The sequence below is a fragment of the Parambassis ranga genome, chromosome 20 (genome assembly GCF_900634625.1).
Source record: "Parambassis ranga chromosome 20, fParRan2.1, whole genome shotgun sequence".
In the NCBI taxonomy this organism is placed as follows: domain Eukaryota; kingdom Metazoa; phylum Chordata; class Actinopteri; family Ambassidae; genus Parambassis; species Parambassis ranga.
This window is the reverse complement of record NC_041040.1, coordinates 19,154,339-19,180,626: the sequence shown is the minus strand read 5'-3', so window position 1 is coordinate 19,180,626 and position 26,288 is coordinate 19,154,339. Positions and strand designations below refer to the sequence as shown.

The following is a 26,288-nucleotide window of genomic DNA, read 5'->3' as shown; positions in this document are numbered from 1 at the left end:
TGGAAGCCATCTTGAAACCAGTGTCTATGAAGTAGGGGGTAAAAGATGGTGAAAGCTGCATGGTCCCCGTTCCTCCCTAAACAAAACCCTACAGTTTTATTGGGTGGTGACTGCAACATCACTTCCTCCTTTTATTAGCCAACGATAACTAATTAAATATGAACGTATAAAAATAAGCATTTGAGCACAGATTAACAGAAAGTAGCCCAAAAACAAAATGTTGCCGAAATATTGCCGTTACTGCAGCTGGCCACCAGGGGGCAATTCAGAGTCCTGACTTTCAAGTCATCCATATGTTTATACAGTCTATAGTGGGGACTAAAACACAGCGAGAGAGCCAAAAATTCAACAAATGTGATTATACAGATTAATATTATCAATGATAATATTTGTTGTTATATCATGAGGCTACGCGGGTGATTTAAACACTGTTGGAATCTGAAGTAGGAGCCGTTATCTCACTGAGCGCACTTTGGGAACACATGGATCCGTTCCCTCTGTCAGGCTGTGATAGATGGCCTCTGGCAGTCCACAGCTGGCACCGGTGCGTAACAGAGAGTTCTCCACTCTATATAGCACCATGTGAGAAGAAACAGCAAAAATATGGCCGCACAAAAAAATAAAAAATAAAGGAGATGATGATAAATGCGCGGAGACTATTTAAAAAAACATCTGCGTAAAATTCCAGGCATGAGTTAGAAAACCTTGGCAGGAGTGGACACTCACTGGTATATTTAGACAGCCAGAGACGGTTCATCTGTCTCCCCTTTCTGTCGGGATCTAGTCGGATCCAGTCTGGGTGAAGCGGACTTGATAATAAGGCAGATGATGTGAAGTTAATGAGGCGAAGATGCGGGAGCACAAACCCAAGACACGTTCCGCTTTGCAGCGCTACCAGTGAGCCAGAGGAGGAGCGGACTGAATAAAGAGGGAGGAGAGGCGGACAGGGCAGCGGAGAGGGAAGGAGGTAAACAAAGCGAGAGGCACTTCCCGGGTTGTTCGCTATGGAGACGGGGCAGAGCGCGCAGGTCGCCGACATGGGAGGAGAGCACTCCGCCGGCGTGTGCTTGGTGGAGCGGGACAGGGGCGACGTGTCAAGCCCGAGTCCCACGGCGAGGCAGCGCTCCTTGCGGGTCGTTTACGTCCTGAATGACGGGCTGAAGTCTGTGATGGCAAGCAGCCCCGAGTCCGGAGCGTTGCAGTGTCTACAGAGAGCCTGCGACGCGGAGAGCGCCCTGCTCACCACCGTCACCTTCGGCAGGCTGGACTTCGGAGAAACGTCGGTGCTGGACAGTTTCTATGACGCAGGTAAGTTACAAGTGGACAGAAGCAGGATAAAAACTTTTTTTATTGGCATAAAGTTTCGTTTTCTCCAACAAAAAGGTCCCTTTATTACTTTTTGTTGTTTATTTTCCAAGTTATTAGCTAAATGTTGGCAGGTTAGCTAGCCACCATTGTTAGCTAAATATTTACTACTTAAATTTGTGGTTAGCTTAAGTGCTAATAAGAAAAAATACTAGCCAAGCTAAGTTGTGCATTACCACTTAAAGTCATTTTAAGTTAGAAAAACGTTGGTTATTTTAGCAAAAGTTTTTTTTTAATTTTATTAATTGGTTTATATATTTTTACTTAAGCTAGTTTGTGTTTTTTCTGTGCAACATCAGCAAATATGATTCAGAAGAGCTCAGTGTTTCCATGGTTACTTCCACCTGGAAGAAACCAAAAAACTTAGAGGGGGTTTATTTGTTTTCAGTCAAAGTCTGCTAATTAAATTGAAGCTAGTTTGTTAATGTTTACATGACTTCCAAGAATTTCTATATAAATGATAATAGTAAAGGAGTTTAGGGGCACCTGTTCATCAGTGCAAGGTGTTTATGATGGCTGTCAGGGTTGAGCTTTTATTATTATGGGTCTCAGCTGATTTCTATTGTGAATAAGTGAACAAATTGTGATGTAGCTTTTAAAAAATGGCTTTCTCTGACTGATCGCTATGCAAAGGACTGAAAAAACACCTTTATTTAATTTTTTTTAGTGCATGAAGCCAGTATTATACACTAAATTAATATTGTAAATATTTGAAATTACAATAATTATTAATTAGCTCTAACTCTAAAGCTGCTGTTACTATGAATGAATCTACCACTTGCACAAATAATGATATGACCCCATCTGCAGAACCTTTATTTGCGCACAATAAACAGTCATCTCTGCTTCCCCTGCTTATTTTCCCTGCTTTGTCATGCTGTTGTAAAAAAGCTGACACTTTTTTTATAGCTCTGATCTTGGCAGTGAAACCAGAGCTCCATTTGGAAGCCCCTTTAATTGCCTGCTATTTATACCAAGCTGCAACGTTGTCTACACCTCTCACAGATATATATACAGTATATATATATATATATATATATATTTTAGTTGCACAAACACTGCAAAGAGGCTTGGCTTCTCACAGTCAACCTCTTATCTTGTAGAGCAGGTAAATCAAGTGTCATGTCTGGTTTTCTAGGAAACCATGGCACGGAGCCATACTGTGAGTCTTCTTACTTGTTACTGATTCCACCGTTGGTACTCAAGCCCTCACATGTCAAAGAGTGAATGCGTGACACTACTGAATATCCAAATATCTCAAATATACTCTACTCTGAGAGTCTATTTATGGACCCAAAAATAGGGGGGGGGGGGGTCCTCGTGACTTTGGACCCTGTCTTAACCCTTTAAAGTTTAAACCTTAGCCATTCTAAGGGAAAAAAGACATTCCCAAAGAAATGCACCACAACAATAATGTGCACATGTCCTTGGTGTCTAGTGACATCTAGGGACCTCAGAGAATGCATTTCCAGTGTTGACAAGTGTCTATCAGTATGCCTGAGTAAATTAGAAAAAAATGCGTGGCAGATCATGCCTGTAACTTTTGAAAGAGTTTAACAGGTTGTAGCTGCATTTTGCTCCTGTCTTTGGAAATATCTCTACACTAGTTGTAGTAGCTTTTGTACACACGCTGATGTGTATGTGACTCATGTGAATGTGTCCTGACCAAGCAGCAACCTCTGGGGCTCAAACTTGAAGCCCATGTGGAAGTGTCAGAGCTTGTAGTTCACGCTGCAACCACTGGGAGCTGGCTCTAGAAGCGAGTCCTTTCCCATAGACTCCCATGTTAAAATGGCCGACTTCACAGCAAAAATAAACATGTTTACAGCCTGGCACAAAAAAACATTCTGCTCTCAAATGATAAGTTCTCTTCTAGTGTCAATTGTACGAGGGGCGATTTTTTATAACTCACTTATTTTATTTACTGTAAATAAAAATATTTATGGGCTTTGCCACTTGAGTGACAGGCGGTTGCCGTATCATTGCCCGCCCCCCTAAACTCTGCTCATGCTCTCCCTCTTTGTCCATATTGTGGACTTTTGGTTGACTCTGACGCTGCCAGAATTGCGGCCGTCAGAGTGTCCCGGAGCCTCCCACCGAGCCTTAAAACGGCTCTTCTGAAACAAACAGGTGACTTCTCAGAAGCTCTGTCCAAAGTTTTTACTGTCAATGGTCCTGACTGTTGTGCTCATTAGCAAATACTAACCACAGCAGAAACACTGACAAACACCAGGTATTTATTGCGCAAATAATCATTTTGTTTTAGCTTTAACTGCAGCTTTTGTGCGGCCTTGCATAATTTTATTATCGCACTGTAGGAAGTTCTTAAGTTTCTACACACCTCAGACATATGACTAGAGCCGATTGTGTCTGCGTGTAATTATTTCCGCCAAATAAAAAGCGGTTGCAGTAAAAAATATATGGGTCTTCATGTCTGCACATGATTCTGGCTTTGTTGAAGCTTACAGAGTAGACAGAGCATGATGATGAATCATAACCGTTCAACCCTGCCCCCACAAAGGAGCAGCTCAACTGTCTTTCGTGTTGAAGGAAGGTGCCTCTAGGTATTTTGGTTTTCAGTCCTGGTGTTTTGGTTTGAACCTAGTAGTTTCTGAAGGGAGAACAAAGCAGAGATAATGAAACAGCAGTGATCAGCTGACTGACTCAGAGAGTGCAGTAAGGGTAAGAAGCAGGAAACTGGATGATCTTTGTCATCATATTTTGCAAGCTTGGAGCCTCCAACTGACTTTCTGTTGACTTTTCACATTTAATACAGCTCAAAGGCTCCTGCCGCTCAACATGGGATTGCACCATAAAACTGTGTTTGTGTTACAGATTAGGATGCATGTTGCTGTTTTACAATATGTTGTCACTGACTTCTAGGGGTGGAACAGTTCACCAAATCCACGGTTCTTTTTGTATCACAGTTTTCGGTTTACATTGTTGAGGTTTTTTTCTACTTTAAACACTCTGGAAATACCAGATGAGCATAAAATACACAGCCTAATTATCCAACATTCAACATATTTAAGAATGAGTTCAGTGTTTCCATTATTATATCAGGTCAAGTCAATTTCATTTTTTTTTCATTTCTATATAGCACCAGATCATAACAGAAGCCATTTAAGAACCTTTCCTATAGAACAGGTCTACACCTTGTTCTTTTATTAAACGAACTAAATAGCTCATGTTATTTATCTTATTTGCACGGCAGCATGTGTGTTGTGTGTTTTCACCACTGCTGTCTGCGCACAGAGGCCCGATGTGCGTACACACAGACACACACCGTCAGACAGAACGTGTGTTGCTTTGTCCACTGGTGCTGATGACATGCTAGTTGGATAGCCTGAACTTTATGACTATGCTAGGCTAAGCTAACGGTACTGATGCCTGTGTATTTATTTTATTTTTGCGATTGAAATATAGTGTTTACATCCCGCTCTATAAGCACTGACGGGACCTTCGGCAGCTTTGTGCACGGTTGGACGCAGAGTGGTGTGGGTCTCTGCTCCACCTGCAGCTGAACCTGCTCCGTGAAGCTACAGAGAGACTGACCGGCTGTGAGTGTTTTGAGGCGGGGGAGGAGCTCACGGCCGCTGCTTGTCGAGGACAGTAGCTGACTGGAGAATGATTTCACGTCTGTCTCCAAAGACGTCTGTCTCTCAAGAGTCACTAGTTGCTTTTAACAAAAAAGGTTTGTCGCCAAATGTAGTCCCAAGTTGGCAAGACTCGTCTCTATGCTGTGGTAAAAATACCTCCCTGCATTACTTGACGCGCATGTCCAAAACCGAACAGAACACTCGCCCCGAACCGAAACACGTGTACCGAACGGTTCAGATTTTTTTCCTGAACCGTACCCTACTGACTTCCTCTTTCTTTCCAGACATCGCGGTTGTGGACATGAGCGATGTGTTCCGGCAGGCTTCCTTATTTTACCATCTGGGTGTGAGGGAGAGCTTCGACATGGCCAACAACGTCATCCTGTACCATGACACCGACCCCGACACAGCCCAGTCACTGAAGGTACAGAATCTGCCTTCACTGTAATCAGAGTACCGTACACACATGCCATTCCTTCGCACCTCTTTTAGAACAAAGTGATCCCGGCAAGTTATTTTCAGACTGGTGTGTGTATGTGTGTGTGTAATTTCTGTTTTTTTTTACAGGACATGGTGGCACAGAAGAACACAGTAAGTTTCTCTCTCTGTGTGTATATGTGTAGTTTGTCCTTCACTTTGTCTGGACGCTGCAGGAATGCATATCTACATGCTTTCCCTCTGACAGTCTCTGATACACACACACGCTTTGTCACACATGCGGTATGCAAACACACAGGTAGGCAGGCTCTTCAAATAGAACTGTTTTTTTAGAACCTCTTTAATGTATGTATGCTGTGCGTGGTGTGTGTGTGACTGTGTCTCTGTGTCCATGTGTGGAGAAGGCTGCTCGTCCCCCAGCATTAGGTTTTCCCTGGGTTCAGTTGCCTCCAGAATACAGAGGCTCTGGATTGCGCAATAAAGTAGGTACAACGCATGCCTGCACCGAAGCATGCTGGGAGATTTTCTCACAGACTGATAAAACTAACAAACAGGGAGTAGTAATGACCTCCCTGTGGATGCTGCGAGAATAACACATTAAATCAACGAGACACAACTCATGAAGAAGAGAAATTAGCAGCTTAGAACATTATATTCTGTATAATTCAGTCTTGCATTTAAAGGTAGTTTAAATAAACATTTGCTGGTCAAATTGCACACACTGCCTGCTTTGCTGGATTGCTAGCTAATTGCAGATTTAGCTTCTAGTATTGTTAGAATCGCAGCCTTAGCTACAAACAGTGAAGTCAGGCCTTTTAATACGTTTCTGTTCAATCGCACTCTGACTTGTAACTCTCTCTAACTACTACAACCTAGTAATATGGAAGCTAGCATCTTACTCTGTGCACCATTGAATTACATGAGTGGTAAGAAAATAGTACCAAGGTAGCTTGCTATGCAGCTGTAGCTAACAAGACCTTTAAATAACAGCCACAGCCACACCGTTTTTGGTATGCATGCTAGCATCCCTCGTGTATTTTTACATCATTTTTTCACACACTTGAAAGTAAAAACAGACATTTCTGCTGACTAATATGTTAGCATTAAGTATGGCCGCTAGCTGGCTGAACAGAACCAACTAACAAACAGACCACTGGATTTATGTCACTTTTATAGTTATGCACTAACATGAAGTACGTAAGCTGACAGAAGATTAGGTTAGGTAGTCAGATTCTGACTTTGGAAATGGTGTTGTTTATATTTTTTAACCCAATTCCTTTGTGGGAAAACAGACAAAGGAAAAAGGTAATTTTCTGCTCCTGTTTTGATTTACAGGTCGCCTAGCAACTACCCGGCGACGTACCTTCTCTGCTTAGCTAACTTGCTAGTAGACTGCACATCAGTCTGTCAATATAACTGGCTGATTGCTAACAAGCATTGCCAAAATTGATAGCTTATTTATGGATTTGTTGTGCAATTAGATTTGAAATGTGATGCCATATTTTATGATTAGTGATGAATTAACTATGAAGAAGAAGAAGAACCATGATGAAGTAACTTTAGCGCCACAGCAGGCGGCTGTTTTCAGTGAAAAAGCAACTCTCATAACCCTGCCAGCTGGAAAAACAGATAGTGAGCAGGGCTTTATGTAACTGTTAGAAAAAGACATTTTATTGTCCTCCTCACAGAGACAGTTTTTACATCTAGAAGTTTAAAAGTTAAGATTTAACAGCCTCCATGGACAGTCAATAATATAATAATAATGATAATACTCTCTCTCTCCTTGTAGGCATCCAGTGGTAACTACTACTTCATTCCCTACATAGTGACTCCCAGTCACGAGTACATGTGCTGTGAGAGCGACGCCCAGCGCAGGGCCAGTGAATACATGCAGCCCAGCTGGGACAACCTGCTGGGCCCGCTGTGCGTCCCTCTGACCGACCGCTTTACCAGCCTGCTGAAGGACATCCATGTCACGTCCTGGTGAGACACAAACATAAACACGGACAGGAAAAGCCTCCGAGCTGAGGCTAGAATCTAAAGTCTCTACCGTCCATTTTACAGTGCTTCCTTTAAGGACACCCTGTTGAACGACATCAGGAAGGCCAGGGAGAAGTACCAGGGAGAGGAGCTGGCCAAGGAGCTCTCCCGCATTAAACTTCGAATCGACAACACAGAGGTTCTGACGCAGGACATAGTCATGAACCTGCTGTTTTCCTACAGAGACATTCAGGTGCACACAAAGCTAAACACCTGATGTTAGAGGGAAAAAACTACAAAAACTGTGATGTTGCATTCGTTGTATACAATAGTGAAAAATGTCATCTCATTCAGGACTATGACGCCATGGTGAAGCTGGTGCAAACTTTAGAGATGCTGCCAACCTGTGACTTGGCCACCCAGCCCATGATCCAGTTCCACTACGCTTTCGCCCTCAACAGGTAGACTAGATTAGAAGATGAAAAGTCAGGAAGCCTGTTTTTTAATCTCATACAATGTTTGAGCAAATGTTTTAAAAATACCTTGGAGACCAAGATCTTTCTACAGTTACACAAAGCTGAACACATTTATGGCATTAAAATCTGACTGTGGCGTGAACTCAAGTACGGTCTTGGAGATACAGACACAGCTAGTGCTAAGTTAGAGCAAGTAAATGAATTTACTGTTACCTATTTTCCCCTGTAATTTAAATCCTAAATCCCAATGTATTGAATCAACATTGCTAATTGATTTTAGCTAGGTGTTATGTATTTATAGCTTAACCCTCATGCATTGTTCGCAAACACTACCCTAATGTGTTGTTCGGGGACAAAAACGTCCCCTAACTTTAACGGTTTTAAAAATATATTAGATAAATATTTGTTTGAAATTTTTTTGCATAGACCTTTTAATTAACTTCAGTTCTAATCAACAGTAGTGAAAAAATCATTTTCCCCCAGGGTTTTAACCCTTTAATCACCAATTTTATAAGGGGTGGTGCTGAAGATTGAAAAAAAAACACACAAAATGGCTCATTTTTAATAGAAAAGGTGAATGTGGACTGGATTCTTTTGAACCTTTATTACAGTCTTGGTCATGTCAAACATCAGTACAAAAATTGACTTTATTGCATTATTAGTTTTTGCACAGCACTGGATTTTCTTTTTTTCTCCCATTTTGTCCCATAGACTTACATTATAAACACACTTTTTTTGACTGCACAGCCATGGCACTAAATAATCATGCATTCTTGATTGTTGGTGGTTTACCCTGTTGGTAGGAGGTAAAATTTGTGATTTTTACAGTTAACAACTTAATTACCATATTAACCCTTTACCTGCAGGCCTGTGCTCATGTACTGTAGTTTCTGGCTTGTATATGGAGTTATAGGGAGTATTTTAGCACATAATTGTGTGTCTACACACTGTGTGTGTATGTTAGAGAGGAAGAGAGCCATTTGCACACTGATCTTGTTGTCTGTGAGTACACACAACCACAGAGTCTTCATAGTAAACAAAAACAAAGAAAGTGTTGCTATGCATGTGTGGCCCTTTGATGTCTACAAGTGCAGACTAAACAAAACAAAAAGGCAAGTGGTCTTACATGTGACCTTGTGGTCATTTGATGGTGAGAAGAGCAGAAAGCAACATGAAGAGAGGATTCACTTGTGCACAATCTCTGGAAATGATTGTGCAGCCTGGCTCTATGAAGGGCCAGGCTGTGAAGCTGTGAAGGCTGCACAAGTAGATCCGTCACTTGTTCACAAGCGAATCCTTCATTCGTTCACAAGTGAATCCTTCACTCATGCACAGGTGAATCCTCTCTTCATGCTGCTTGCTGCTCTTGTCACCATTAAATGACCAGGAGGATGCATGCAAGTCCACTAGTGTTTTTGTTTTGTTTAGTCTGAACCTCTCAGCATCAAAGGGCCCGGCACTTACTTTTAGGGCTGCAACAAATTTACTTTACTTTACTTTACTAAACTACTTTTAATACTAATTTTAGTAGGGGACTAAACTGTAGATTAGATTTGGTTAGTCAATGATTATTTATTATGTTATCAAGTTATCTATCTATGGTGTCTATTTAGTAACATGCACATGTACGTATGGTCGTGTGGAGCGCAACACACCATGGAAAAGGGGCACTTAGACTTCACTTAGACTAATTCAGTGATCTCAACTGAGACACTAACCTAAAAGTAAAGTCACTCTACTGGAGGACGTGTTTTCCGAAAGCTAAAAAAAAAAAACAGCTATTTTACCCATCCACAACTTCAGACGCCAGAACTCCTGGATGTTTTCATTTTACATGCTTATGCATCGCCGTTGTACGTCTGAATTAGGTACACTTCACTTACTTAGTAACTTTATTTTCCTGACTTTCCTTCCCTGACAGTGTGCAAATGGCTCTCTTCCTCTCTAACATACACACACAGTGTGTAGACACACAATTATGTGCTAAAATACTCCCTATAACTCCATATACAAGCCAGAAACTACACTACATGAGCACAGGCCTGCAGGTAAAGGGTTAATATGGTAATTAAGTTGTTAACTGTAAAAATCACAAATGTTACCTCCTACCAACAGGGTAAACCACCAACAATCAAGAATGCATGATTATTTAGTGCCATGGCTGTGCAGTCAAAAAAAGTGTGTTTATAATGTAAGTCTATGGGACAAAATGGGAGAAAAAAAGAAAATCCAGTGCTGTGCAAAAACTAATAATGCAATAAAGTCAATTTTTTTACTGATGTTTGACATGACCAAGACTGTAATAAAGGTTCAAAAGAATCCAGTCCACATTCACCTTTTCTATTAAAAATGAGCCATTTTGTGTGTTTTTTGTTCAATTTTCAGCACCACCCCTTATAAAATTGGTGATTAAAGGGTTAAAATCCTGGGGGAAAATGATTTTTTCACTACTGTTGATTAGAACTGAAGTTAATTAAAAGGTCTATGCAAAAAAATTTCAAAAAAATATTTATCTAATATATTTTTAAAACCGTTAAAGTTAGGGGACGTTTTTGTCCCCGAACAACACATTAGGGGGTAAAATTTGCCCACAGTGTACCGTTGACCTATGAAAAATTTTAAAATCATATTAACAAAATTTATGTAAAATTAAGCTTATTGAGGAAAAATGATTCAATTTGTCCACATATTGACAAAGTTATGGCCAAAATAAACAGAAAAATTTCTCTCAGAGGACAAAAATGTCCCGAACAACACATGAGGGTTAAATACAAAATTAGACGAATGAACATATTCATCAATGGAATATGTCTAATAAAGAACAAGCTAATGCTAATGCTCAACTCATGCTAAGGGGGTTGTATTGTTGTTAACTGTAACTGCTAGAGAAAAAAACTGATGACTTGTTTGTGTTTTAGCTTAGCTAATGCTAAACTCTTGCTAACAAGTAATTCTCACTAAAGTGCACAGATTCACAAAACAAAGCAAATTAGGTAATTTGTCGGTGCTGAAAGACCAATGCTAATTATTCAATTCTTGCTAGTGGTATAAATTATGATAGATACACTTAATGCTAGTGCTAGCATACAGATTATTGATATCATATTTTTAGTGTTGTTATACAGAGTATAGTCTGAGGAAACAACTAGCAAAAAGTACATTTAGATTGATGTAAGTGCTATAGCCGTATCAATCCTAATCCCAGACAATAACAACAAGTAGCTTACCAGCACATTCATTATGTGTGTATGTGTGTGCAGGAGGAACAGCCCTGGGGACCGGGAGCAGGCTCTCAGAGTGATGCTGCAGGTCTTGCAGTCATGTGACCACCCGGCCCCGGACATGTTCTGCCTCTGTGGGCGAATCTACAAGGACATTTTCCTCGACTCAGACTGCAAAGATACCAAAAACAGAGACAACGCTATACAGTGGTGAGAATACGCACAGTCCATCTATTTTCGCGGGTCTGGTCACAGGGGTATCAGTCCATCAGAAAAGCCCAGATAACTGCATCCCTTTCACAGCTAATTGTGTGTCCCATGTATATTAATTTGCCCCTCCATCTGCAGGTACAGGAAGGGCTTTGAGCTGCAGCCCACCCTCTACTCTGGCATCAACCTGGCTGTCCTCCTCATAGTAGCTGGTCAGCAGTTTGAGAACTCCATGGAGCTCAGAAAAATAGGTGACTTGACAGCCATTTTGGTTTCTCTATCATTTTAGGCTGCAGAGTGTCTTAGGTAATATTTTTCTCTTATTTTGCAGGTGTCAGGTTGAATAGTCTGCTGGGGCGCAAAGGTTCCCTGGAGAAAATGAATAACTACTGGGATGTCGGCCAGTTCTTCACCGTTAGCATGTTAGCTAATGATATCCCTAAAGCTACTCAGGCTGCCGAGAAGCTCTTCAAGCTGAAACCACCTCTCTGGTAAAGAATCTATATGGAATGCAGTTCTTAAGTGGAAATGTAGTGGTGTCTGTGAGGCCTCTCATTCATCCAAGTTACAGTATGTCTTTACAGATTTTGTTTAATTTTTAAGCTAAATTCGCAATTTTATCAGTGAGTGCATTTCTTTTTCTTTTTCTTGCTAGCATGGCGATAAAGGCACAAACTGATTTCGTGTTTTCTCCCAGGTATCTGCGGTCGGTGGTGCAGAACCTGCAGCTGATTCAGAGGTTCAAGAAGCAGGCGATAGAACACTCTCCCCAGCGAGAGAGACTCGACTTCTGGATGGACATCATCGTGGAGGCGACGCAAGGCACCACCAACAGACTGCGCTTTCCGGTACAAACACACATGCATACGTTTGTGCTGATTTGTATGTATCGCATACAATCTAACTTTCAGGAGCACATGTGGTGGAGGCGCACTCCAACTCTTAATTTCGCTGTGTACCTGTATATCTGTACTTGTATCACATGTGACAATACAATTCTATTCTATTCTATTCTATTCTATTCTATTCTATTCTATTCTATTCTATTCTATACCTACAGTACATGACGTGTTATAGCATAAAACTGCTAACTTGTCTTTATGTCAATAATCCTGGTATTTCTTTTAACAGGTGTTGATTCTGGAACCGACCAAAGTTTACCAGCCTTCCTACGTGTCGATCAACAACGAGGCCGAAGAGAAGAACGTTTCTATCTGGCATGTTTCTCCTGCTGAAACGGTCAGAGCATTGCCATTTAATCCACTTCACCCTCTTGACTGTTCGCCACAGAGCAATCAACCACATTTACTTACATTACAGAAAGGGATCCACGAGTGGATCTTCACCGCAGTATCCATCAAAGGCATTAGGTATGGAATATACAAAATCATCTTCATCATTTTCCCGTCTCCGTCTCTTAAATGTTTCTTCATCACATCACTACATATCAAAATAATCAGCAGGACTTGGGTCTGGAGCGGCTCCTAATTTCCCTGAGTTTTTAACATAGCGACATATGACACAATGCTGTGATTATGTAATCCAATGTAACCCGAGGAGAAAGAAAATGAACACCAGCGTTTCACCTAGAACATGTCAGATGTGGCTAATAAATAATAAACCTAATTACATAAGTCCAGTCCTGATTTAGCAGTCGCACGTCATCCTTAAGAGAAGTGTATCAGAAATATGTTTGTGACCCTTGCTCATCTTATGAATATAATTATGTGCACCCCAACATGAAGTCTAATTTTTGAATCTTTGAGTCGCTCTCTCCGCAGCATCAGCAAGTTCGATGAGCGCTGCTGCTTCCTCTACGTCCACGACAACTCTGACGACTTCCAGATCTACTTCTCCACCGAGGAGCAGTGCGGTCGGTGAGGACACACACCTCTAGATGTGTCTGTGTAGGTGTGTGCGTGTGTGTGAGAGAGAGAGACAGAGTGCACGTGTATATGTTTGTATGTGTGATTCACCCGTGAACTAAGATTAACTGTAATGATGTGTGTGTGTGTGTGTGTGTGTGGTGTGTTTCAGGTTCTGTTCCATGGTCAAAGAGATGATATCTGATAGTACCGGGAATGCTGTGGAGCTGGAGGGGGAGGGTGATGCAGATACGCTGGAGGTCAGTGAGCAAGTGTAAACAAAGTAATTTTACACAAAATATACATTAAAAAAAATTATAATTTTAACATGCCCACCCTGCCTTGTTTTCTGTGTGTGTGTGATTACAAATTTAAATCGTCCAATCAGAATGAGGTTTTTAAACAGCAGCATGTAAAGTCATGTGATAGAAGTGCATTACTGTATTCAGCGTTGTTTGACCTCTCTCTTTGCTGCAGTATGAGTATGACACCAATGAGAATGGAGACAGGGTGGTGCTGGGCCGGGGCACGTACGGAGTAGTGTATGCTGGGAGAGACCTAAGCAACCAGGTTCGAATTGCCATCAAGGAGATCCCTGAAAGAGACAGCAGGTACGGTCTTTCACATACAGACATGATTAAACAGTCATTGTGCCATTTTGGTTTTTCCACTTCTGAATGCTTTGTATATTAAATCCTATGGAAGCAGTAAGGGGCCACTTAGATTGTCTGAAGTTATATCAGATCAGATGATTATTATTTTTTTATTTTTTTTTTTATTTTAGATACTGTATTAATCCCAGAGGGAAATTCTTTAAATTGTATGACACTGCCAAGCAGTGTCATACAATGACTAGCAAGGCGCGTGTCTTGGTGAAGTGTCTTGCCCAAGAACACACAACAGTGACTAGGGAGGAGTTGGGATCGAACCACCAACCTTCCGGTTACTAGACAACCCTGCTATACCACTGCCAAAAAACATAGAATTACAATGGGCAGAACTAAATTTGAACATATGTGTAATGCAGAGGTCCCCTTGGTGCTCACCTGATGCCAAAGCCAAAAATGTACTGCTTAAAAAACAAAGGAAACAAATGCCTTCATCATGCAGGAACTGCTGACACACTTCAGCCACATGAGGCCTATTGTCATGCATCAGAAGGAACCCAGGGCCCACTGCACCAGCATATGGTCTCACAATGGGTCTGAGGATCTCATGAGAGCAGAGAGATGGTCTGTGGTCAGCACCTGCAGAACCTCTCCTTTATAGGGTTGTCTTGATAATTGCCTCTCATTTCCACCTGTTGTCTGTTCCATTTGCACAACAGCAGCTGAAACTGATTCATAATCCTAACTGATCCTAACTGGACAGGCTGATTTCACAGAAGAGTGACTGACTCTGTGTTTTACAGTTCATCGGTTAAGTTAAGCGATAAAAATGTAGAATTAAACAAATGTGAAGTAAGTTGATACTGTAATAGAAGAAGGAGAAACATGCCATGTTACTTTGTGTCTGTGTTTTTCTTTTCCTGTGAGTCAGGTACTCTCAGCCCCTTCACGAGGAGATCGCTCTTCACAAGTACTTGAAGCACAGAAACATTGTTCAGTATTTGGGCTCAGTTTCTGAGAATGGATACATCAAGATCTTTATGGAACAAGTACCAGGAGGTGCGTTTGTACAAAACAGTACCTTTACCGTAATCTGATTTTACTAGTTGAGGCTCAAAATAGAGACATACAATGACAGCTATTCTGTCTGTGTCTGTGTTTCCCCTGAAGGTGAAACACAACATAAGGCTTGTGATGTGTTTCAGAGATCGATGCTTGTGACCTCTCGGTTGCTGGGCGGTCTCTCTAACTGCTTGGTCGTCTTCCCATTTCATGATAGGTTTTGGACACTCCTTGTCTCCTTTCTCCAGGAAGCCTGTCTGCATTGCTGCGGTCCAAGTGGGGTCCTCTAAAGGAGGCGACAATCATCTTCTACACCAGACAGATCCTGGAGGGGCTCCGATACCTACACGAGAACCAGATCGTCCACCGGGACATCAAGGTGCATTATACGGTGCCATTGTGGTCCACCAGAAATGTCATCTTACTGTGTATAAACCCTCATCACCTGTGTGCTCCTTCACAGGGTGATAACGTCCTGGTGAACACGTATAGTGGCGTCTTGAAGATCTCAGACTTCGGTACATCAAAACGGCTGGCAGGAGTAAATCCCTGTACAGAAACATTCACAGGTAACTGTTCATGGCAGGTCTGCATGCTTTTGTCAAAAATAAACGTAAGCTTAAAGCACTCGCACCAACATATTGTGTAAAAACAGACTATAAGTCTTATAGTTTGAATGTGGGTGATAGAAAGTCTTGACTGAATGAAGAGAGGTTAAGAGGAGGAGCGTGGAACTACAAGCTTGGAGATATAATTGGGGGCACGCTTATGCAGTGCTTTAAATGTGATTGAAAGGATTGTATATTGTTATTGGAATTGTACCAAAGTCCAGTGGAGGGGGGTTGTGTGTGTATGGACATGGGGTGATGTAGGATTGATGACTGGTTTTGGCTTATAGCCTGGCTGCTGTGTTCAGGGAAGTTTAATTTGAGCATGAAAGAGAGAATTGCAGTAATCTCTTGTGCAGAAGATAAGAGTGTAGATTCAAGGTAACCTGAGGATACCATGTGTCTAATTTGACTTCATTTGAAGGAGGCAGGCCTGCATGACAGAAATTCTGATTGGCAGAGGCTATAAAAATGCTCTCGGTTCATTATTCCTAATCCAACAGGAGAGGAAAAAATAGAGTTAAGTGTTTTTTCCTGTGAGACAACTGTCCATCCTTTCTCCATTCTCCTACCAGCTTCATAAATCAGTTTAAACTAATTCATCAAACATCTCCTGTACCAGCTCTCAGCAGCCTCTCATACATAAACAGAGTAATTCAGTCTGCACTGCATAGATGGAATCATAGAAATGCAGTCTCAGACTGTGAGTGTAAATATCAAATGACCCCCCCCCAAATGTCAAGAGCCACTATCAGTCTCTATGGAAACACTGTGGACATACACATTCATCGGCCATCTGGCATTCTCCAGCAGCCGACGAGGTGTGTAATTAGATTAGCTAATCAGGCACAGGCAGAAGGGTGTTTACCTTTCATTAGCAGGTGTGTGTGTCTGCTTATCTGTTCCTCTTCTGCTGTCTCACTCACTTTTTATAGCTGTCTCCCTGTGTTTACATCCACCACACATGCCAAATCTGCTCTGAATTTCAGCAGAAAAAATACAGATAGTCAAGTTAAATGTTACATTTTAATAACTGTTCGTCTGACCTGTGCTTATTATCAGCTTTTATATAAGACATGTATTTGTTGAGTTGCATAATGTCTTGACTTCTGTAGGCACTCTGCAGTACATGGCTCCAGAAATCATTGATAAGGGTCCCAGAGGTTACGGGGCGCCGGCCGACATCTGGTCCCTGGGCTGTACAATAATAGAGATGGCCACCGGGAAACCTCCCTTTCACGAGCTGGGTGAACCACAGGCAGCCATGTTTAAGGTGGGAAGTGACAGAAAAATGTTTCTGCAGTGTTCGCTAAATCTTCCCCTAAAACACAGGTTGTGTTTTTATTTATTTATTCATTTTTGTCATTGTAGGTGGGCATGTTTAAAATCCACCCTGAGATCCCAGAGTCTCTATCACAAGAGGCCAAGTCCTTCATCCTGCGTTGCTTTGAGCCTGATCCTAACAAGAGGGCCATCGCCTCAGACCTGCTTAAAGACACTTTCGTCAGGCACAACACCAAGGGCAAGAAGAGCAAGATCGCTTTCAAACCATCAGGTCACACACACACACACACACACTACAGCTCCAACCAAGAAAATCAGACTTTTATATTTAGTAACTAATTAGGGCTCAAGCACCAAATGTGGTAATTGCTCATTTGAAGGCTTGGTCATAACTAACTAAACAATCTGCAAATTTCAGCCTGTTTCTAAATATTGCTGTTGCCTCACTGGCGCCCCCTAGAATGAATTCTGACCTACATGCGTGGGCTTCAGTATACAGTATTAAGATCAAACAAAATGTGTTAGAGGCATCCTCTAAAACCAAGAGGAGGTCCACCATTTTGCACACTTACTATTACTATGAAACTTTACTATTACACAGGAAGTTGCTGTGTTTGTCACATACTTACATTTAATCTGGTATACATTTTGCAATAAGGATGAGCATCTAAATCCCAACATTTTAATGTTTTGCCACTGTAACTCCCAGATAAGATGTCTAACGTTCACCAGACCAGATGTATGTAATAAGCATCCCATCCTGAACACTCTTGATATAACACTGCCAGATGACCCAGTTTATGTTCAGACAAATAAATCCAGCACCTGGTGTGCCCCTCTAATGTGACCTTGCTGTTCATCTGCACCCTTTCAGAAAGATTTAAATAGTCTCAGCCAGTTGCTGATGTATTTGTCACCTGACCTAACCCATCAGATGTAGCTGCAATGATCATCTATTCTGAGATCGTGGGATTCACGGTTTCCCTCCTGTTCCTGCTTCCGACTATGAACAGAAGGAAGAGTTGTATACAAAAGAGATGCTGTGTTTCTGTGAAATGACAAAAAGTCGATTCGATGGTTTTAGTGCTCATGTGCTTTTTTCGTGTTTTTAGATTACATCCATAATGCCTCCCTGCCGGTGCAGTTGCAGGGCGAGGCCGCCGGCAGCAGCAGCAGCGAACACGGCTCAGTAAGTCCGGACTGTGATTCCAAACACGACGTTTTCTTCCAGAGGAAGAAAAGCTCTGGCTCCGAGAACCTGCTCAAACCACCCAACTCCAACTACCTGAGGTGCTATTGTGTTACTGTGGCTATGAAAAATGAGACCGTTTCTGAAGTAGGTCAGATCATGTGAAAAGATGTCAATGAATGTGTGTGTCTGAGCGTGCGTGTTCGGATGGCAGGTGGCCTCATTGTGCCGACAGTGTGCTCTGCTGCCTTTTACAACATGATATAATGAATCACCATTTTACAGACTTCAGCTGACAGCTGCGCTTATGTGCGCACACACAATTGCTCTGAGTGTATGTGTGCGTACATACTCGCTGCTGCCTCTGCACTTTCCTGGGCACACATAGTAGCTAGGAGAGGCTTATATCTGTACATAAACTGAGCGCCAAGTCACACTCTTATAAATCATTTGTGTGCTTCATGTCCCATATTATATTACTCTGAGGTCACACTGTCTGTGTGTGTGTGTTTTGCAGTGTTCCAGATGAGGGTTCAGTGTCAGAGGATCGCAGCGTCCCTCCTTCACCTGAGGACAGGGACAGCGGTCTGTTCATGCTGAAGAAGGACAGCGAGAGACGCTCTATTCTGTTCAAAGTTCTCAACGAAGACCAAGAAAAGGTCATCTCCAACCTCAAGGAAAACCACATGCAGGTCTGTGTGTGAGCCTGTATGTAATACTAACATCCTAACATTGTGAGGACCCCTTCTCTTTTTAGAGACCAAAAGCAAGTCCACAAGTAGTAAGCTATTAAATCTTAGAGTGAAGGAACTGTCATAAGATTGTTAGGCTAACAAACTCTGACTGTTCACACTTGGGAGTCTTAAGCTTGGGACAAACTACACATTTTTTGCCCAATTATTAGCTGCACAGAGAACAGCAGCTGATTCTTTTCTGTGTTTGTTTACTTCTTTCTCTTCCTTCTTCTTCTTCTTTGAGTTGGTTAAAACAAATTTCCACATTACCACCACCAACTGCTATGTATGCCATGAGTTAGCTGCGTTCAGGTGGCCTTAAAAATGCTGTAGTCTGTCCCTCATCAGGAGCAGTTAAAGCCATGTGTCCGAGAGAGCTGCACAACGGGCGGTCTGAGAGAAAAATGACGTCATTTTGTGGGCGTAACATCGGCAGGGGGGAGGGAGTTCTCTGTTCTCATGGAGTATGGATCCAGCTTAAGTGTGTGTGACCCCCATTATCATGCATGTTGATGAAGATTCTCAGTCATCCAGGTCATCATACATAGAGAAGATTGAAGCAAGGCTCTGGACTTGTAGGGTTTTCTTGAAGACGTTTCGCTGCTCATCCAAGCAGCTTCATCAGTTCTAACTGTTTGGAGGGGAGCCTCACAGTACACATTGAGGAGGACAGGAGCCTTAATGTGGAAGTGTACAGGAAATCCACACACACAGACCAGTACCTGTTGTTTGATTAACACCACCCTCTGGAACACAAACTGGGAGTCATCAGGACCCTGCAGCACAGAGCACAAACTGTACCCACCAGCTCAGAGGGGAAGAAGAAGGAGCAACACCAAGATTCCCAGGGAGAAACACAGCAATGTGATATATGCAGTCCAGTGCAGTGAGGCATGCTCTGATCTGTACATTGGAGAAACTAAACAACCACTCCACAGAAGAATGGCTCAGCACAGGAGAGCCACCTCCTCAGGACAAGACTCAGCTGTTCACCTCCACCTCAAAGACAAAGGACACTCCTTTGAGGACAACAATGTTCACATTTTAGACAGGGAGGAAAGGTGGTATGAAAGAGGAGTCAAGGAAGCCATCTATGTTAAGCTGGAAAAACCTTCCCTTAACAGAGGTGGTGGCCTCAGACATCATCTTTCTACCACATACAATGCAGTGATTCCATCCATTCCAGGAAGTCTGCACATACTCACAGTAAGAACAAAGGGCTGTCAATCAGTCCCCCTCCGGCAGTTTCATAGTCGTTAGCCAGTCGTTAGACACTCCAAAAAGTTAGAACTGATGAAGCTGCTTGGATGAGCAGCGAAACGTCTTCAAGAAAACTCTACAAGTCCAGACGCCTTGCTTAAATCTTCTCTACCCATCATCATACACAAATCCAAAGCCAGTCTGTTCATGTGTCCTCCTCTCCTGTAGTGTGAACCTTCTCTCTATCTCATGTTTTTAGACACACATAAAATATCACTATTTTTTAGATAATTAGATAAATATGAACTTTTGAGGAAGACAATTAGGACTAAAATCGGTGCAACCGTGCAATGTCACTTCCCAGTAAAGAAATATAAAAATGAAGACAACTACATGAAGATATCTTTTAATAAATAATAAAACAGCTGATGTCAATGTTAATGTAAACAGTCAACAATCCCTTTTGGAAAAAAACATAATAAACTAAAAAATGTTAAATATTAAAAATATTAAAATCTTAATATGAGAACATAACTACAGTGATATCATGCCAATAAATACTAATCAGAGACTGCATCTACAGAGGACGACGAAGCTGCGTGCGCCAATATCTCTTGCTTATTGATACTGCCATGTTGGAAAAAAACACCAATACCCACCTAATTATGTTGCCAACTTATACTTTGGCACAGTACTTTTTAGTTGGGTCTGTGTCCCATCCACTAATATGGAGGAGGCGGTATTTAGTAACCTATACTTCAGCCATCCACCAGGGGGCATCAAGTTGTTTCCTGGAGCTGTCATCTCCTATGTTGCTAACCAGCCTGCTGCTGAATGCACTACCTTGTAATACCATCAGGTGGGCTAGTTAGGAGCCATCCCACTTACTGTTTATGTTGCTAGTGTGCCAAAACTGGCTGCAGTTTTCCTAGGGGGGGCTCCTTAATCTGCTAATCTCTGTTTTGAAAAGGGTGCTTGCTTATCTAAAATTAGGCACGAAATCGTTATGGAAATCTAACCATGTGTACAAGTGGAGGTATCCTGTTAATATTATTACAGACGTCTATAAAAATAAAGGCCTAAGGGAAAAAGCATTTGCATATGAGAACGTAGGCCTCCCTGGAAAACCTGTTTATTTTCCAGTTATAGAATAATACAGGAAAATTTAAAATAAAACTTCCTGGAAAATCTTACCATTCGTATCCCACCTATCCTAGCAGCATTATGACACCAATCCTCCAAAAAGTCTTTCTTTTTAAGAGTTGGACCCTCTGCCTTTCCTATTAATACCAGCAGGGGGCACAAAATATCTTTTGAAACATGCTCTCTGTTCATAAAGCTTCATTAGTCTCTGATACACCAGGGTGTGTAACACATCTCTAAAATCTATTTCTATTTGGACCCGTGTGTGTTTGTAGGGCAGTGAGGAGCTCCAGCTGTCTGTGGAACACATCAAGCAGATCATCTGCATCCTCCGAGACTTCATCCACTCTCCAGAGAGGCGCGTCATGGCGGCCACCATCTCTAAGCTCAAGCTGGACCTTGACTTTGACTCCACCTCCATCAACCAGATTCAGCTAGTGCTGTTTGGATTCCAGGACTCTGTCAGTTCAAGCACACATACCCACAACAGACACTTTCAAGCCTGTATATGTAAATGTAAGTACTAGGTATTTGTGCTCACGTTCACAGGTGAACAAGGTTCTAAGGAATCATCACATTAAACCTCATTGGATGTTCGCCATGGATAACATCATCCGGCGAGCTGTGCAGGCTGCAATTACCATCCTAATACCAGGTGAGTGTCTCAGGCGCCACCTAGTGGGCGCATGCAGACATTTGCAAGACAGTGAACACTAACAAGCTCCTGACCTGTGACCAACTTCACTCACAGAGCTGCAGACCCACTTTAGCCCAGCGTCAGAGTGTGAGGGGGCCGAGAAGGAAGACGAGGTGGACGAGGAAGAGGCGGTGTACGGCCGCGTTTTAGCGCCGCACGCCGACGACCCTGTGACCACAGCCGACCCAGTCAACTCCACCGTGTGCACGCTAAACTCCGTCCACTCCCACGAGCACCAGCGCTTGCACCAACAACTGGTAGTCCAGCTGGGAAGGCTCAAACAGGAGACCAGCAGGTACGAGCCACCATCTTTGTCTCTGCTGGGCTGTGTTCAGTGAAGTCATGGTTTACCACATGGGAAATATGGAAATCTTGCCACATGCACGTCAACCCGAGGCGAATTCCATTTGGAATTCCACTTGTTTTAAAAAGAGGAAGTGGAAAGAAATAATGTGCAGATACATCCACACATGCAAGTGTGTCAATAAATGTGACAAACTCAGGGCCACACATCCACTCATTTGTTTGTAATCCCTTATCTTTAGCGATATATTACTTTAACCTTTTTAAGTTATATATTAGTTTAGCTAATAGTTTTTTATCTGTCATTGTGTGTGTGAATATTTGTCAGCCATTTGCATCACTTTTATCATGTCTGTCAGTATGTGCTGAAGATATAAACAGTGCTTGAGTGGAGATTGTTCACATACTTTGCAGTTGACTGTTTAATCTGGTTTGGTGAGTGATGTATGACGACACTAAACATCATCAGTCAAGCTTGTGTCACCAGGTCAGTTTATTACACAGGAATGAGACCAGGAAGCAAAAGGCGCAAGTGAGCTTTGCTCTTGACTTAACATGCAGAAAGGTTCACATTTTAGTACTGTTGATCTACTTCAAGGTAATATTTGCAGTCTGGCTTTAAAACACAGTCGAGGGGCTATTGTAGCTAATTTAACGTTTCACTAAAAACATAGCATGTCAGTGTAGATTAGAATTAGACAAAATAAGTGCTGGCTAAATTAGTATACTAGCTGTACTACATCATCTAGTGATTTGACCTTTAGTTAACCATGTAATGAATTTGATATATTTTAAGTTAAGCTATTTAAGTTTCATTAGCTTCATGTAGTTGAGCTAAGACGTTCAGACTGCAGGCTAAAGTGCCCTGAATGCCCATATGTGACCTGTATGTGATATTTTCTAAACAGCTCAATTCTGATTTATCCAACCCAGGCCACTTTCATATTTTTGCATTGCGGCCTCAGTCTGAACAGCTGTGCGGCATATATCTGTCCAGGAGCGGGCAGACAAGCGGTGTTGTTAGCAACAAGCGCCTGTGTCCAGGAAGTAGAGCCCAACTCCAACGCGCTCGCTCACAGATGGAGATGTCGACTCTCTTGCTGAGAAAGTGACACAGAAAGGCGCTCGCAGACGTATTCAAAGATTCTCTTCATTCTGAAATTATGAATGAAGTCAGTGTCGCTAAAAGCAGTCACGTCACTATCCCACCACTCCGCACCCACACACATCTCAGTACAGACACTGCAGCTGCTGCTCTCCTCCTTCTCAGAGTTCTTCTTAAAGGTAGGGAGGAGATTTTGAAACCTCAGTGTGAGTCAGCCAGATTTTGAAAGTAAACACACGCCCCTTTCTCTCGGAGCTCACCCCGAAGCCACGCCTCCCAACCAGTCTGTGACCTCGGCCATCATGTACGTACCTCTCTGGTGCACAGAGCAGGAAGAGAGTGACAACCAGCCAATACTCCTACAGGGTCCACCCGGAGGATTGGCTGATGTTTTTAGTGTTTTATAGCTTCAGATGATTCATATTCTTTGTTTTAATGCCGAACTAATCGGTTGCTATCGGATTGTAAAGAGAAGTTACACTAATTTAACAAAAAGTGCATCAGAATGAAATCTCCTACCCTACCTTTAAAATTATTTGGTTGTAATTATGTTGGCTACACATATTATTTTGTAATGTGACCAAGCACACCAAACACTGGTGTGAAGTCTGAATGTAGCCTTATTGTAAGCTAAATTCTAATCTTCACAATTGAATACATTTAGCTGTCATCCATTACCATTAGCTACTCTTAGCATAAAATATATTGCCTTTAGCTCACTATTGACTTTTTTAACTAACAATTTGTCACTTAACTTCCAACATAATGTTTCCTCTTCATTACCTTCCATTACTGTTAACAACAGATTGTATTTTTAGCAGCCATTTGCCTCCATTATACTAGATATTACTTTATGTAAACCACTTATACCAAAACCATTTGCTTTTAGCTAGGTTTAGATAATGATACATTATTTTATCTGCTGCTTCATCCATTTATCCAGAACCGGAGTATTCGGTTTCTTTGTTACTGTGATTTGATGCCCTCCTAATCACTTTAAAACATGAAATTGTTTGCTTTTAGTTGAGTTAATGAGTTAATGTTTTCCCATATTTCTTGGAAACTTGGGTGTTTCTAGTAGCCAGGAAAAGCACCTTGGAAAACACTTTTTTGGGTTATACTGTGATGCATGACTGCATATAGATGTGAATGTACAAGTGAAGGGTGTCACTGCAGGCTGTTGGAGGAACTGCTGCAGAAGGAGAAAGAGTACCAGCAGGCCCTCAAGGCCACACTGCAACAGAGAACCCACGACCTGGAGCTGGCCAGAGTCAGGAACAGACCGCCAGGTAAACTCTAACTGACCGATGAGTTATTAACTCGGATAGATCTCAAATTCCTCAGCCACAGAGGGTTTTTAACCTTGATCATGATGTTTGTCAAAAATCTATTTTGTTGTTGTTTCTTCCAGACATTTCACCTCCCTCCATCGTCCACATCTCAGCGGACCACGAACCGGACAAAGAGCTCACCGATTGGCTGATAGAGCTGGGGGCGGACCCCGACACCGTAGACAAGGTCGATCATCATGATTTAAACCATCTGTCTTAAAAACATGATTCTTCTTCTTCCTGCTAACAGTGTATCTGTTTGCCATTGTAGTTCGTGATGGAGGAATACACACTGAATGACATTCTCAATGACGTTACCAAAGACGACCTTCGCTGCCTACGACTACGGTATTGACACGTGTCTTGTCCATAAGCATGAGCTTGGAACCGCACATCTGTTAACGATCCCCCCCCCCCACCCCTTTTTAGAGGAGGAGTCCTGTGTCGGATCTGGCGGGCCATCCAGCGGCACCGAGAACGAGAAAGGAACATGAGTAAGAAACGCTCGGAAGATGACGCATGACGGAGGGTTGTCGGACTACAGACATTGTTTTGCACACATCCACACATTACCAGCCCTGCATGGCCGTCTCTGCGTTCCTCTCGGTGCCTTTTCACCTTTTTGCTGCCAAATCTACACAGAATGTGACTTGACCAAAGCTCGTTAGTGCAGGCACTACTGTATGTATGTTTAAGTGTTCTTGTGTGCCACAGTATTTTTGAAAAACAAAGAATCCAGCAAACAGTTTAAACTCTTCTAATGTCTCTCTAATGTCTGCCGCACACTTGGAAGGTCTGTGGTTTGTATTAAGGTCTTAGGTTTTCCCTAGAAAGTCTGTGAAAAGAAATCCTTTTTTGTCAGCTCTCAAGTCCACACTGAGACAAAGTTGTTTTTCTTTTCCAAAATGTTCTCAGTAGAGACGGCGTTGTTTCAGGAAATGTGTGCGTCCAAACCAATGGCAAGAATCTGGCGGTACAATACATATTACGATACACATGATACGATATATCCCGATACTGTAGCAAAGACGATATATATTGCAATTTTATATATATTTATATATAAATACTCACATTTTTTAAAGAGTATGGAAAGCTTGTTTGGAAAGCCTCATCTGAATACTAGTAATAAACATTGCACCTGTATCTCACATTCAAGTTGTTTTGATGCTGAAAGAGACAAAAGTAAGATGTTGAAATTAATGTTTGCTCATGAATAATAAAAATCGGTTTGGCCACAACTTAAATCGATACCAGTACCAGTATACCAGTATGTTTTTTCTTAACACCCCTAGTTGGGAGACAGACCAAGCCAAAAAGTGAAAGTGTGTTGATATTAAATTAGCTAGTGTTGGCTAAAGAGGGGAGGAAGTAACGACATGGTCAGCTTTTTATACGGTCAATGATGTGGACAGACCAACTGCACATTTTGAACTTTAGTCTATGATCTTTTAACTTTATCAAATTATCTCTAATAGGATGCAACGTTTACTTAAATCATATCATTTGAATACAAAGACAGAGGCTACAGTGTGCTGCAGATGTCCCCACTGACATACAAGGAAGTTAGCAAGCTAACCAGCTAGCTATAGGCCGCAACCTCGCTGCCTTCTGGGTTAACAACAGAAATACTTCCCTGCTGCACTCTCTAGTGTGCCGCCGCTGACCTAAACAAAAACAAGGACCTCTGTCAAAAACTTAACCCTTGTTGTGTTTTTCACCCCTTCTCTGCTGTCTTTATGTGTTATTTATTAGATGTAACTATTCTCTTTCTGTGTGTTTGTATTTATTTATTTTTATTATTATTATTCCGACCATCCTGTGTTGGTTAATGTGCTTTATAACTGCAATAAACCTGGACATAAATCAA

At 42.0% G+C, this 26,288-nt stretch overlaps 1 protein-coding gene across 3 annotated transcripts; it reads left to right on the top strand.

The window, feature by feature from the left end:
* Nucleotides 1-532: 532 nt before the first annotated feature.
* On the top strand, nt 533-26,288 carry map3k15 (mitogen-activated protein kinase kinase kinase 15). Of its 3 annotated transcripts, none has more exons than XM_028432829.1 (30): nt 533-1,308; nt 5,249-5,388; nt 5,532-5,555; nt 5,804-5,884; nt 7,192-7,385; nt 7,467-7,635; nt 7,737-7,843; nt 11,119-11,289; nt 11,428-11,540; nt 11,621-11,780; nt 11,987-12,137; nt 12,421-12,528; nt 12,610-12,659; nt 13,071-13,166; nt 13,327-13,414; nt 13,632-13,765; nt 14,694-14,821; nt 15,073-15,203; nt 15,288-15,393; nt 16,548-16,705; nt 16,804-16,987; nt 17,829-18,006; nt 18,423-18,597; nt 21,258-21,443; nt 21,532-21,637; nt 21,734-21,974; nt 24,264-24,376; nt 24,499-24,605; nt 24,690-24,766; nt 24,848-26,288. In XM_028432829.1, exons 1-30 carry the CDS (start codon nt 1,005-1,007, stop codon nt 24,939-24,941), a joined length of 4,074 nt encoding a protein of 1,357 aa, XP_028288630.1. In that variant the 5' UTR covers nt 533-1,004; the 3' UTR covers nt 24,942-26,288. The 3 variants fall into 3 exon arrangements, with proteins under 3 accessions (XP_028288630.1, XP_028288632.1, XP_028288631.1); XM_028432830.1 differs by having other exon boundaries at nt 1,005-1,308; nt 5,807-5,884; nt 24,848-24,941; XM_028432831.1 differs by lacking the exon at nt 5,804-5,884.

Excerpts from the sequence above, each read along its gene's own strand:
- map3k15 (XM_028432829.1), top strand. The coding sequence starts at position 1,005 with ATGGAGACGGGGCAGAGCGCGCAGGTCGCCGACATGGGAGGAGAGCAC. Across the intron at positions 15,204-15,287 it reads TCGTCCACCGGGACATCAAG|GGTGATAACGTCCTGGTGAA; the intron begins GTGCATTATACG and ends GCTCCTTCACAG. Across the intron at positions 24,606-24,689 it reads ACCCCGACACCGTAGACAAG|TTCGTGATGGAGGAATACAC; the intron begins GTCGATCATCAT and ends TTGCCATTGTAG.